The sequence below is a fragment of the Pteronotus mesoamericanus genome, unplaced genomic scaffold (assembly GCF_021234165.1).
Source record: "Pteronotus mesoamericanus isolate MK-2021 breed Mesoamerican mustached bat unplaced genomic scaffold, CSHL_Meso_final scaffold_21, whole genome shotgun sequence".
NCBI classification, from domain to species: domain Eukaryota; kingdom Metazoa; phylum Chordata; class Mammalia; order Chiroptera; family Mormoopidae; genus Pteronotus; species Pteronotus mesoamericanus.
Window position 1 is genome coordinate 11,664,312 of NW_026555310.1, and position 15,349 is coordinate 11,679,660.

A 15,349-nucleotide genomic window follows, 5' to 3' on the forward strand; every position below is an offset into this window, starting at 1 on the left:
ATAGGAAACTAAACATTAAACTTGTTAGAAAGAAATGTAGACCAAGTTATACTGTGGCTCTTATGTTCTCCACTGTGCTCTCACATTCCTGTCGGCTGACTTTTTATTCTATTGGTTTCTTTTAAGATAATGTTCAAAATGCCAGGAGTTGTTTTCCCAAGCGCATACTTTCTCATTAATTTAAAAATTCACACCTATCTCTATTATTAGGTATTCTGTACTTTGTCAATAGTATCTACCCTTTGAATGATGAATGTTTGTCTTTATTCTTGCTCAATATACACATATATGATTTATATTTTGTGAGATGTGTTAACTCAGTTTATAATGGTTATACTGAAAGATAATCAGTCAGATATAAAGCACTATGTTTTCATTTTTCTAGGTTTGGGGAGTTTGAGAATCTCACACATGCATGAATTATTTATTGCCATTTAATAAAGCAAAATCTTAACAGGCAAATATACCTTTTAGTGAAATTGTAAATTCTACACATCCATCAATTAATGAACACATTTATTTACTTTTTCACTCCCTTGTTTTTTAAATATTTGTTGAACACTTATTCTCTGCTAGGTTACTGGACAATCAGTAGTATATCAAATGTTTTAAAATTAAATATACATTTGTAATGATACGGTTATATATAATTATTCTTGAAATAAGTAAACTAGCCCAAATCAGTTTTCCCCTTTGCAAGAAACAGTAGACCACCCAAATCCATAGAAAAATATAATGGTTGTGAAAGTTGAGACTTTGCTCCTGAATCTTTTTCCTGTGCATAAGTGAGAGAGACAACTTATACATTGTGAATAAATAATCTTTGATATAGTAAGATGTGCTTTATTTACTTTAATAATAAAAGGTTCAAATGTTAAATGTATTAAATATACTTGATTTACTTTCATATTAACCCAATAGAAATTATATGTATCTATTTTACAACTTTAAAATACTTTATCAATATTGAAACTCATAACAATCTCTGTGAAGTAGGTGACATGCGAATTATCATCAAATTCAAGTGAAGAAGTTGAGATGTAGATATGCCTAAGATGACTTGACTTAGTGAGAATCGAATCCAGCTTATCAGATCACCAACTAGAACAATAGAGCTTGACAAATATAAATAGTTACATAATAATATTCTTTGAAGTTCAGAACCAAAATTCAGGTTCCCTTCCACCTTTGGCCCCATGAAGTTCTAAATAACAAAACCTTAATATAACTGAATTAAGGAAGAAGGATTTATGGCATGGAGATAGTAAAATAGTATGCGTGCGTCCACACACACACACAATGTTTTTGGATTGAATATTCCTTATGTTTGAAGAGATCAAAATCTATTCAACACAAACCGAGGGAAGAAGATAAAGAGTGGTTTTTATTCTAGCCTGATTAACTTTGTTTCTTGAATTTATTTAAAAGACCAACTAAGTTCCTGGCTCCTTCACCCACTCACCCTTACCTGCTACCCATGCATGTAAAGGTATGTATCTTTATCAAGATGAGCAGATAATTAGCTCATTTGGCTAAAATATTTGAATCTTCTACCAAACCTTCGTTTTGCCTGTGAAATTCTTTATCCAGCACACTAGTTAAGATGCCACAGAGACTGAAAGCAAGACTTTTCTCAGGAAAATATCAAAGCCTGTTCTTTGGATGTTTTCTTCCCCCTTCTATCTATACTTAGGTAATCACATGCAGTCCTGTGGCTTTGAAAACAATTTATATAATGATGAATCATAAATTGACACTCCCAGCTCAAACAATGCCCCTGAGTACCACACTCATAGAGAACCGCTAACTGTTGGCAGCTCCGTTTGGAAGTTCACTCAGCATCTCACACTTAACATGTCCACACCTATTTCTCCATGTAATGGAGACTCCATTCTCCCTAGAGCTCATGACAAGAACTTTGATGCCATCCTTGATTCCTGGATTTCTCATATATCTTACATAAAATATACCAGCCAGTACTCTTGGCTTTTTTTTTTCCCAAAATATATCTTTAATTTTAACCACTTCTTCCCGCCTTCACCGCTATCCTCCTGGTCCGTCCTATGTTGCCTGTATTGTTGCAATGTCCCTTAGCTGGTCTAGTTTCACTTTCACCCTCCCTTGAGTCTTCTCTTAAAACAGGAGCCAGACTCATCTTTCTATAACTTAAACAATGCCATCCATGTCCCTCCTCTGCTCAAAGCCCTCCAATACAAATTGCAAAATAAAAGCCAATGAAATTGTTATGAATTATAGGGTCCTATGTGACAGAGCTCTTGTGTCTCTGATTTCATTCCTTACTACCCATTATCTTAATCACTCTGTTTCAGCCATTCTGGTTTACTTGTTCTTCCTCCACAGTCCCATTTCAAGTGTCTGGCATGTTTGTTCCCCATACATCTGCAATGTTAACTTCAATTCAAAATTTCCTTCTCAGTGATAGACTTTATGTAAATTCAGCCATCTACTCCATACTTCCTCTCCAACCTTCCCTGCATATTTTTTTTCCTTCCTGGAGCTTATTTATTAATATCTAACATGCTGTATTTTTTTTAACTATTCATCTCGTCTATGTCTGTCTCTCCCAGTAGAAGGTCTATGAGAGTTGGGGAGCTTTTCCTGTTTTGCTCAGTGAGGTATTGCTGTGGCATAAGCAGTACCCAATACAAAACAAGTGCTCACAAGAGATTTGTTGAGTGAATAAGTGATTGAGTGGAGCCCATCTTTCCAGTGTTGATGATGGTCAAATACAGTCATTGGCTATTTATGATCATTTACTTTGTAGAAAATGCTATAAAGAGGAAGAAGTTTTTTTCACATTTTTCACAATTCTTCCAAAAAATCTTCTCTCATTGAAAGGTTGTTACAACATTTTGAATCTATATATTCTTCCTATATTTATTAATTAGTCGTATAGTTATTAGATAATTACCAACATTTGGTATATAAATAATTAAAATTTATGCATAATTGTAATAGAGTATATATACCAGATTAATATGTTCTGCACAAAATGATTCATAACAGCCAATTATGATTCTCTGTGGAAATATTTAGAGTTAAAATTATGGCATAATAATAGACTTATAAAAATACAAAACAGTTTTTCAGTGTGAAAAATAGTATTTGTATTTTATTTAAAAAGATATTTGATAAATAAAAGAAGTGAAAATATATGAAGTGTTCATTTTTTAATTAGCACTTTGGTAGCTTTTATTTTAGTCATCTCAAATTACTGAAAACATGTATTCAAATACTGATTCTTGTAACAGATGACACTTAATTTATCACCTTTCTAAATTGAATGATTCTTTTTTGCAGATTGGTGCTCCTAATGAGATTAATATTTATTATGTATTTATCCTTTTTTTGTGTTTAATTACAGTTCACAGTATATTGTAGATGTTAAATTATTAATAAAATGATTTATTATATATCTCTCCTCAGTACTATTCTAATTCAGGAATAATATGAAGAAAATACATGATATTTTCTCCAGTGTAATAGGTATATTAATGGGAATGTAATCCAAAATATATATTATTTATAAAATGAAATGATCATAGATCTTTGGAATTAGAGCCAAGTGATTCGAGAGCCAAAGAAGAATCTATAACCGCTAGTACATGATACATTATTAGGTTAGGCAAATATTGAGTCTAATTTAATTAAAAGTGGACCATTATTGTTAAGAAAATAAAAACTTGCACATTTCACCCGATAGATTCTTACAGACACAGAGGGACTAAGGTTACCTGGAAAATGGTATGGAGGATCACAGAGAAGCACCATTCCTTTCCCTTCTTTCACTCTGACCTCAGGACGTTCCTCAGGTGGGAAGGGGTCAAGATCTAATTACGAAACAAGAAGGAATCATTCACTCTCTAGTAAATAGGAAGAGATAGTCATTAGAGTTTACCTCTCAGCTACTAATTCGCTTTGGATATGATTCTTCTCAGGTAATTCGTTGAAGCTTATCAAAGTCAATTCCTGGTTTTTACATGCTGGATTTACATCTACTACAGAAGAGTTCTGTGAAGAACTTAAGCTTTTGGATATTGGTAGCAGCCTATATAACTTTTCTGACAACGTGAAGATTACAGATATCCTCAATTTTTGCTTCACAGTTAGAAGAATCTCAATAAGGATATCTGCAAATACAAGGGGCATAGACAAAACCAGGCATCTGCCAAAGAAAGTAAGTAAAGAGGAATAACAAAGAAATGGACTCATTTGTATTTTCCTTCCTGAGGAAGGAATTTGGTGAAAGGCAGGATCCTAGTTTAACATGAAGGTCACTAGTCTCATGTTCCTTTTCAAATTGTGTTTTCCCCAATTCTCATTTCTTTTACTTCTTCCTCTGTATTTGGAACTTCCATTTTGTTTGGTTTCTCAATACTCTACCATTTGATTCTTCATTTGTTTTACTGGGGCTCAACTGTTCCTGTTCTGCCTCATCTCCTGTTCCTTATCTGTCATCAGTACACAACTTATAAAGCCTAATTGTTATTTCTTTCAATATATTTATATCATGAAAGTCGTTATCCTAATTGTTACCTTTTTCCAGAGAACACGGAATGTCTAAATTCCTAATGCCTCACTTGAATGCCATTCCTATCCTCAAATAATTAGCTGACATTTCAACATGGGTAACTTATGTTACCTTAACCTCTGAATGTGAAGCAACTGTTTAAATGCTTCCAACCAACCTTGAAATTGGTTTTATTTTCTCCCATCCCATTTTTCAGGAGAACAGAATATTTCTGCCCTTTAACCAGATTTTAAAAGAACATATATGTACAAACCATGGGCACAGACAACAGGGTGGTGATGGCCAGAGCGATGGGGGTGAAGGGGCTGGAAGGAGGGGGTCAAAGGGGGAAAGATGGGGACATCTGCAATAGTGTCAACAATAAAAATAAGGAAAAAAATTATATATATATATATATTTAAGGTCTTCTTTCTTTCAGTGCAATGCACTCTGTCAATTAATGCTTCAAGGACTGTTGATTACTTACAGTCCTGCTAACACACCAATTTAATCTGATTGTGCTTCCTGACCCCGTTTCACTTCCTCCTGGTAATCACTGCCACATGGGTCCTCTTAAAATGTCATTTTCATCCTACAATCAATTTTGCAAAAGGATTTAAATGCTGACTTATAAAATCACATACTGCGGAACATCTAGTCCAACTCCTCTCCCAATGCACAATATTACTTCAGAACAACCTCTAACTTTTAGTTTAGCACAGTGTTTCTCAAAATGGTTTTCATTATTGCCACCGAGAGGAGAAATTTTATTTAATTTAAACTTAAAATCAATAATTTAATTAAATTATAATTTAATTTATCCCTAGTAAAAGAAATGAAATAATAAGGGATGAGATTTTTTTCAAGCAGGGTTGCATTTTGGAGAGCCCCAAACCATGATGCTGTAACATCCAGGATGGTGTCTCACCCTCAGGGACCAGCTTCCACTCCCTTCGGAGTGATATCACCCCATTGAGAGAACATTTTCATTGGCGCTAGTTTTAGAAACTTATTCAAGATCTTTCAGGATGTGGCCTTCGTTCATTTTCCAATGTTATCTTTCACTATTTCAAGTGCATTTATATTACCTCTCATGATGCTTTGCTCTCCTGAAATTTTTTCTCCACACAAGTAAGGCCCACTAATCATGTAAGACCCACCTCGTCTATGGAGACTTTCTCTCACTTTCCTTTCTTCCTGATTTCTCTTCTTGCTGAACTCTTATGATAACACCTAAGTTTTAAAGTTAAAATTACTTACACCCAAAGCTCAGAGTTGCTTCAGTGCTTCTGACCATCCCATAGTTATTTGATGCTAAACAGTAGTATACTCCGGCATCTTTCTGTTTGTCAGGGTTGTTGATAACAAGGTTTCCTCCTACCATACTGTACCGATCACTTGTCAGATCAACATCCCCATTATTCATTCTCCACCTATGAGAAAAAGAAGCAAATGTCATTCAAAGGTCACTGTGACCTTCGAACTTGGCTAACATCACTCTAAAGTAATACGGAGGCAGCTCATTGTGAATTCAGACAATTAAATAGATGACTCAGTGTGGCATTTCTTCACACCCTATAATTGCATATTCGGGGCTCATGATTTATAATTCAGTTCAGGCACAGAAAGGTTCAAGTGCATGAAATATTTCCTCTTTTTCATGAAGTATCCCAAAGGACAAATATTTTATTGAACTTTCTAGATAAATTGGTTTCTTAGCTGATATACATGGTTAATAAATGATACCCATCTATGCACTAGGTTGATATATGCATACACAGGCATGGAATTTAACATATTAAAAGCATTACTCTAACAGATATATAATATAAAATGTCAATATTTGGTTTTAATATCAAAGTAACTTTTAATAAAACAAACTAATTGAAATCAGAGTTTTCTTAGTAAATAGTGAATTCTGACCATAGCAGTGGATGACACAATTTGAAAATGATAAAAGTCAATTGAGTTTTGGTTTCCAAGCCACAAATATAATATTGCAGACACATTTATGGGGATTGTGTTATAAATAAACTGAGTAGAAACAGGAATTCAACTTAGTGAGACGATAAGGAGAATGCACATGAAACGTAGTTTTCAGTTAAGCTGACCACCTGCTTAATTTTATAAGCCTCTGTATCAGCGTTTATTTTATCCTTAAGGTCCTCGGTCTCCCACAAGGTTGTAAGACAAGAGCCATTGCCAGACAGCAAGTGGGCTGTGGCTGCAGTGCCACACATTAGCGTCAGAATCTTGCCAAAAAGGCCTAATGATTTTTAGAATATCTATTAATAAATCAAATATTTGGAACATTTTGAGTTTTAACTTTTTACACTGTAGGAGGTAATTTCAAAGCAAATACCTTGCTTTGCATTTAAAAAAACGACCAACTGCAACCCAGTGAAAGCACCACCTTCTGCCCCGTTGGTGTCACAGCTGTCCCTGCTCCAACCACCCAATGTCAACCTGCTTAGCATTTGCCAAGGCGATGGGTTTCCCTGGTGGGCAGTTCCAGTTGTTATGTTTCCCCCACCAAATATGTTGCTTTTAAAATTTAGTTTATTGACTTAGCTTTTTCCCAGTGGCACTGACTGTGCCTTTAATGTCATATAATGATTAAGTTTTGCTGTGTTTGCATAAGTTCACCAGTCTATTTAATTTTCAGAAACACCCACGACATTGTTGTAATTCCTTTCACAAATGTTAAACGCAATTTTATTGGGGTCCTCGATATTTTGGGGGGACAAGGAAAGGTAATGAAAGCCCTAAGGTTTATAAGTGGAATGAAAGTTCCCCAGTGTTTCTTTCAAGATGTTTCTGTGAATAACAAATTACCACAGAACATGCAACAAATATAATACTATGTGAATGACAAACTGCATGATTACCAAGCTGAGTATGCTTGCCTCAAATATTAAGTACACTTTTAAAACTTCAAGTGTTTTTTTTCCACCAGATGAACTGAATTTTTAGCTATTTTTTCCTTATTTGCTGTCAATGGAAGACACAACTTTCATAACAAAATGAAACACCTAGCTCTCCGCTCTAGCTCTCTACATTAATGTGCCGATAGTTAGGCCACACTTGCCCTGGCAACTTCTGTGCTGTGCAACCTGTGAGAGGGAGCTGGAGATGTATTTGCCAAGTGAAGTTTGGCTTCTTATTTTTGTTTTAAGTTTTGGTAAGAACACTTAACGGGACTGGAGAGAGGGAGAAATAGGGAGTTGCTTCACGATGTGTATAAAATTGTAGTTATGCAAAGTTTTGTGTCTTGCTGCCTCTGTGGGGGGTGAGGGAGGTGTGGGGGGGCAAGGGGCAAGGGGAAGCACATATTTCTAGATTACTGTCTGTGACAGCCCTTCTGTTTTGTTGACATCTTTTCAGCCTGGAGGTTGATTTGCTAAAGTTCCACAAATGAATGTCAAGGACAGAAAGTCACAGAATAAGCATCACAGATATAGCTTTTGAGATGTTATCAACCTATCTAGAAAGACGCATACTAGAAAATTGCATGTTTCTTTGAAAGTCATAAAACCTGTGTTTCAGTCCTGGGTCTGTGATTTACTCACTCTGAAGAAAATCTGTTTACTTATTCAGGGCTCCGCTTCCTCTTCTGTAAAATTACATGCTTAGATTAGATCTCCCCTAGAGCCCCTACTGGTTATACTACACCATGCCCATAAACTCCCATTATGCATAGCTTAAGGGTAGAAATAAGTCTACCCCACCAAATATATTCAAAACAGATGTGTTATTTATAATTTATAAAATATCTACTTATATTGCGCTCCCATGCGTGAAAATGAACAATAAAAATAATTTCAAAGGGGTAGTGATGTTGTTCCTAAATTCCTGAATTTTAAGAATAACTTTGAAATTATAGCCAGAGGCAAGATAAAATGAGTTCAATTAGAATTAAATGGGGAAAGTGGTATTCTCTTTGATAACAAATTTTTATAATAATAGAAAGTCATTTTTATATCCAGAAAAAAATCTACTATTAAAATCAGCCTTGTTTAATGACAACCTTCAATTAAGCCAGGTGACATTAACATACTAGATCCTCAATTTCTCCATCAATCACTTACTTGGTCTTCATGGAACCATTCCGTAGGTGAAATTCAAATCTATTGGTATTTGGTTAATTTTTAAATCTTATTCTTTGCATCAGGCTAGAAACTGTTAACATAATTTTCTGAACCATCTGAAGTAAGAAAACTCGCTGTTATGTTTTTAAAAGTTATTTTTGATATCATTAATAGGTCCTTCCCCCAAAATAAAAAAAGTGTTTATATAGGTTGTCCAGTCGGTAGAGACATTTAAGAAATTTGCTGTGTTGTCTGAAATATAGATTAGAGACTACTGAAAAACATGTTGCTTTCTAGAATTACTTACGCAAGCACTTGAAATGTAGTTAACATAGAAATATTATCCACCATCTGTAGGTATAAGTTATCTAGGCCAATACAGGCAAGAGCATTTTATCCTCAGTTCTCCATGAGGTGCACATAACCTTTTCTTGTATGTTTAGCATGATCTCTATTACACACTCTTAAATTGATAATATCAAATGGCACTGGTATTATCTTTGCAGAAAATAGTACGTGAATTATTTGCATATATTTAAGAAAAGTACTACCTATTTATGCATTAAACAACTTCAAAAAATAACTTTTATGCCAATATTTTTATTATGTCCCTGGACTTTGTAAAAACATTGTGTTATAGCTTTCTCTGCTAGTACAGGGTCATCTGCAATCTTTAGTTCACCACTTTATTCTGAAAAAAAGAAGTGGAGTACATTACTTGTAAACGGGGAAGGGGCTGGCTCGTGCCCTACAGTTCAGTGAAACTTTTCCTTCTGGCGATTCTTCTGGATAAATGGTATTAATTGGTTGCTCTTCAAAAATTGGTCCAAATCCTTTGTCTTCCTCAGAAACTGTAAGAAAAATAGAAGTATTTTACCTTGTGTTAGTTTATAAGTAAAACAAATAAACATACATTAATGGAAACATGTTTCTTAATGGAAACATTAAGAAAGTTTTTGGGAAAAAAGTCAGTAACACTGAATTTTAATTTTTATTCAAATGAAATACTATTTACCTCCATAATCCTGAGGAAAATATTTAGTTTTTTTATTTAAAATTCTTTTCTGCCCACCCCTCATTTCTGCCAAAGCACTCAGTGTTGCCATGTTTACCTCAAACAAGTCATATTTTTATGCCTCTGAGCCTTTGCACATGGTTTTCTTCTTTCTAGAACCACCATCTCACTTTCCTTTTCCTATCAACATTTGTACAGCCCTTTATGACTTAACCTCAGAGTTAGTTCCTTCAGGAAACAACACCTCACCCATCCTAGATTCAGTTGGTTCTCATTTGTGTTCTTATAGTTCTCTGTTCAGTTTATGGTACTTAACACACTCATTGTGTGATTCCCGATGCAACTTTCTGTTCCATTAGATAGCAAATACTTGAGGACAGGTGATTATGGCTATAATCTCAGGTTAATACTATTCTTAGCTAACTGTCTAGCAGCCTGCAACAAAATAGGTGCTTAACGATTTTTGAAAAGCAGAATGAATGAATTTCTAGATGTTCTGGTGAAATGATGTCCTGGGTCAGTTCTTGTTTGTGGGTGTGTGTGTTTGTTTTTGTTTGTTTTTCTCAACATGTGACCAGCACTAGTACTCATCAATATCTAGAACAATCAAATTTGCATGAATATGGGGACTAGCCAACTGGTTTAAAATCTATCACAAAAATATACACATTAGAGAGCAGTTGTTCCTGACAGCGAACCCTCTCTGGACAGGAAGAGGGACAGACACCTCGCAGGCAGATGAGGAGAGAATCGCTCCATGCCTTTCACATGACACCATTTACAGAGCCACATGTCCCGAATGAATTCATGCTGATGTCTACAGCTAGGAAGCAGGAATATGCTTACACAGGAGCACTGTAATGCCTTTGCTAGACCAAAGCTATTGTTCACTTCTCCAGTTTATTTTTAATAGAGAGTTTAAAGCTAATGTCACAGAGACATTTTGTCTCCGCTAACATCAACCTTGAGGATGAGAGCTTCGTTTCAGTTTCCCTTAACATGTAGTTTAATATGTCATTTAACCTTGCCTTAGTAGTGCTTAACAATGCTTCTCCAAATCTCAGTTTTACTCCTCATAAAATAGGAATAATAATAAAATTTACCTCATTAGGTTATTGTAATAATTGTTTTGAGACACTGTATGTAGGACAGTAGTCCGCCTGACTTATAGTCAGCAACTAATGCTATTTTTCTTCCAAATCCTCTGTTGGATTTGGACCAATTTTTGAGAAGAAAAGCACTTGTCATTTCTTCTCAATGACAAGTGCTTTTCACAAATTATATGTATATTTCTGAATATTCTACTTCTATTTGCAATTTATAGGAACAATTAAACATTTAAGGGATAAAAATATGAAGCTAATTTCCAACATAATATTAAATTTATTTTCCATGTTAAGAAATATTACATTTAAGATATTTCCCTTTCCCTCTTTTCTAAATCAAAAAACAAAACAGGACATACTTTATATTGCATTACTGCATCTGGTATAAGTATTACTTTATAAATATATGTCCCTTATTTTTCTAAAATTTTCATGCCTGATGAAAATAATGCATTCTATTAAGTGAGTTAGCAATTATTCTAAACACTTTATTTTGAGAACATGTTTGATCACTTGAAAGATAAATTACTCAGTCAAAACAAGCATTTGAATTGCATTGGCATGCTCAGGGTAAACCTCTGCACATAGACTTCATAGCTTCCGTAGAGTATCCGAAATCATCACTCTGTTAGCTCAACTAGGGGGCTAAGATGAAGGGAAACAACTTTCAGGGAGACCACAACACAAGGCTTGGAAAAGGATCCATTAACACCAACATATTCTCCACCAACAAAAAATTAAGTCATTTAATGATTTTTTTCTGGAGTCATGGAAAAATTAGACGGCAGATAATAAATTATAATGCTTTGGAAGTATTACAGGGTTAAGAAACACATGAAATAAGAAACAAATAGGTATCGTGTTTTAAACATATGTTATTTTTAAAATATATACCCTTTTTTGTAGTACATAACTCTTCTTTAAAGAACAAGACTCTAAGTGACTTTTCTCAAGCTAATTGAAGATGACACTTAAAATCACACTTTCTTTTGAACTGCTCTTAATGCGAATTCATTTATTTTCTACAAAATGGTTGTAATATATTGCAGAAGTAAGGTTATTTCTTAAATTTGAATAAAAAGCTTAACAAGAAAGAAAGAAATCATATATGGATATTTGTTGTCAAATTTACAAAAGCAAGTGAGATGCAAAAGCTGCAGCTTTTTTTCTATCCATTTTCTGTTTCACAAGCATTATAATCAGTTAGTTGTAGGCTCTAAAATGGAATTACTGTACTTTGCCTGGGCAGAAGTGGTCCACTCTCATCTCGCTATTTTGTGTCTTTTTGGAAAGTATAATTATGCTTGAAAGTTATTTTTTATTCATTTTATATTCATTTTGAAACAATTTTATTTTTCATTCTGTAATACGTTACCTCAATCTGTTAGTTATCAAACATACTTTTACATAAGTATATTTATTATAAGAGGCGTCTCAGGAAAAATCTATTAGAAAAAAAGCAATGGTGACAAAATTTAAACAGAGTCTAATATTGGAATTTTTAGTGTTTACAACGTTATAAAGTGGTTATGGCCTGGGTAGTATTACAATCTCTCTTGAAACACAGTGACTATTTAAACTCTCTCAATGCACCCTCCTTCCAGGCAGAACAGCCTCTCACCTTCACTGTCAGCTTTCCCCCACTGATAAGCGCAAAGGAGGAAATTTAGGGCCTGGGATTGAAAGACTCTGGTACCCCAACCTTTTAGGATCATGGATACTAGGCAAACTGCAGGAATTTACAAAAATAAAAATGAAAAGGGGCTGGTCTCAAGAACATGCAGTAATCAATTATTAGGACAAAACTAGGGCCAGGTTAGCAGAAATGTGACATGCACAATTGTTTTTTTTTTTTTTGGCATGGCTTTGCCTGCCCAAGGGGAGCCTATTGAATTTCTTGATAGCAACTATGCATTTTGTATCACTATCTGGGTACCGTCTCACACGTACCATATGTCTGCCTATGTTTGCTGTCACAAACTAAGGAACGTCTGAGGACACAGAAGCTGGAAGAGGCGAGGAAGGGTTGCCTTCCCACCCAGCTCTCAGAGGGAGCACCGCCAGACCACCCTCGGATTTTGAACTCTCAGCCTCCAGAGCTATGAGCCCAGTTTTTGTTTTCCTAAGCCACCCAATTTGTGGTTAGCCGGCCCAGGAAACTAATACATGTACTATACTTATTATAGAAATAGTATAAATACTACTTAAAATTAATAACACACGGCTAAACGTCAATGAACTGGCCTTTCCCAAATTAATGTATCAATTATATCCTTTTTAAATCTAATTCATTTAACATCCTGCAGAACAAGTGTTCTTTAAAATACTGCCCTAACACAGCCCATATTTTCCCACCTCTGTACTTAGCATTTGTGCCACTTCCTCTAAGATTAGCTCCGTTTCTAACATTTGAAATATTTAACTACTACTTCCATCATTAAATACTCCTTAATTTCACAAAGCAGTTCTGCAACGTGCTTATTATATTTTTCTTATACATTTGTTACCTAACTTTCCTTATTCCTTGTTATATGGTAAGGTTCCTTAAGCCAGGTAACATATCTTACTGATCTTTATATAGCCTACATGGAGTGATACTCAATGTACACGACGGAAATGAAAATAGCTTTGGTGAGATTCAGGCTAAGACTTTTCTTTCTCTGAATGCTCATAGCCACCTGCAAGGGGAAGTTCTCTGCCCACTCTGGCATGAATGCCCTTGCGGCATCGTACAAGTTTTTGCAGTTGTTGCTCAGTGAGTCCTCCTGATTATTAACTCTCCTACCACTGAACGATGGCTTTAATAAACTACCAGTTGAACTATATTCATTGAGCAACTATTATGCCGTCACTATGCTAGAAGCTATTGTCACATTCTTTCTTTTTTACTTTTCAGTTCTCACAAGAATCCTGTGACTTTTACACATTGGAAAGTTGAGATTCATAAAAATTAAATGATTTGCACGAGATCATATAATGAGTGAAAACCAGGTTGCAAATGCATATTCAAGTTGGTCTTACTCTAGACTCTATTTTTTTCCACTGTATTATACTGCCTCTGTTTCTGGGAAGAACTATTCAGTGGTTGAAGTAGAGTCTAAATAAGGTTGCTAATTTTAGTCCATAATAACAAACAATGAATTTTGCAACATCTTTGGACTCCTAATTAAGCTGAATCTGACGTCCCAAGTTCATTACCTTTATTTAGCTCTCTCTTGCAGCAAAGCAGGAGGCTTTCAAAAATAAGTTATGGTTTTACTATATTTAAAATATTGTTTCAAAATTTAGTAACACAGGATTGTTACAAAGAATACAGGAGAAAAAAAATAGGCCACACTGAATATTTTCCACCTGCTGCAAACCTCTAAGACAATTATTTTTAACAGGTATGCCTTGGCACACTGGCGTGTCACAAGACTTTTTATAACATGCAATACCTGACTATTTAGTCAGGGGCCCTGGCCTTTTTTCCCCAAGATTGTGAAAAAAAAAAAAAAGATCACAGCCAACACAGTAAGAGTTGTATAATGTGAATGAATCAAAATTATGCCTATTTTTGTCAGATCAATAAAAATACATATTTTTGGTGTGCTGCAGAATTTGAGTAATTAGTTGATGTGTGCCATGAGACGAAAAAGCTGGAAATCGCTGCTCTACTGACATATTTGTTTATGTTGTAGCCTTTCATTAATTTTGTCAATCAAAGATGTTGCCTTCCAACTGCAGATTAACCATTTTACAAAATTTCCAAGTGATCTAACATTAACTTGTTTATAGAGTTAGTAACTTGAAGCAGAGATAAAATATGATTTGCGTGAGGAAAATAATTTTTAAAAGTTACCCTTTCATCAGCTTACCTCCATGGCCGTACCTTCTGTGCCATGTAAATTCTAAAAGCAGAAGGGAAAAAAAATTAATACCAAAGCAGCTCTTCATGTTGTGGTTTCAAACATTACTCAAATACTGAGATGCTAGTTAATGAATGAGATTATTGGCCCTTTACTATTAATGTTAAAGTATCATTATATATTTATAGATATTTTGCCTTTGCATTTTATAGTTGTAGCGCTAAAATTTATGGTTAACAAAATTAGTATGAATGTTTAGTTATAATAAGACTATTTTGTTTTAGTTAATTCATAAAAATAAGATTTAGTTATAATAATAGTTATAAAAATTTTCTTTATTATATTTGCATATATATACGCATGTGATTATATGCGTGTGTATAATTTCTGTAGTTATAGCAGTAAAATTCTTAAATACTGATGAAATTACTATATATTTTGGAATCTTAAGCCATCATAATAATTATTCCTCAAAATAAAATAACATTTTATTTCATTTATAATAAATAAGATACAATAGGATATCCACACTCATCATTAAGCAATCAATGGAGATTGATAAATAATAAAATCCATCTATGTCTTGAATTAATAGCAACTCAACAAGTACTTACTGAGTTAAGGTAATTGAGATGAAGGTATTAGAAAAATTGATTGTTAGAAAACATACTGCTTTGGAGAGAAATATGATGTACCTCTCCTTGTATGACAGATTTCTGAATCCTTCATGCTTGTCTTTGAAAGATAGAAATATAGCATTT

The 15,349-nt window shown here is 34.3% G+C and overlaps 1 protein-coding gene across 5 annotated transcripts in view; it reads right to left on the minus strand.

Moving 5' to 3' along the window:
• Positions 1-15,349, minus strand: part of CNTN1 (contactin 1) — a 309,314-nt gene that overhangs the window by 119,752 nt on the left and 174,213 nt on the right. For all 5 annotated transcript variants that reach the window (XM_054591232.1, XM_054591233.1, XM_054591235.1 and 2 more), the window contains 4 exons: positions 14,598-14,630; positions 9,338-9,470; positions 5,792-5,964; positions 3,756-3,851 (listed from right to left, as the gene is read on the minus strand). In XM_054591232.1, the coding sequence (XP_054447207.1) occupies positions 3,756-3,851; positions 5,792-5,964; positions 9,338-9,470; positions 14,598-14,630 (435 nt within the window). The remainder of the gene's footprint in view (positions 1-3,755; positions 3,852-5,791; positions 5,965-9,337; positions 9,471-14,597; positions 14,631-15,349) is intronic.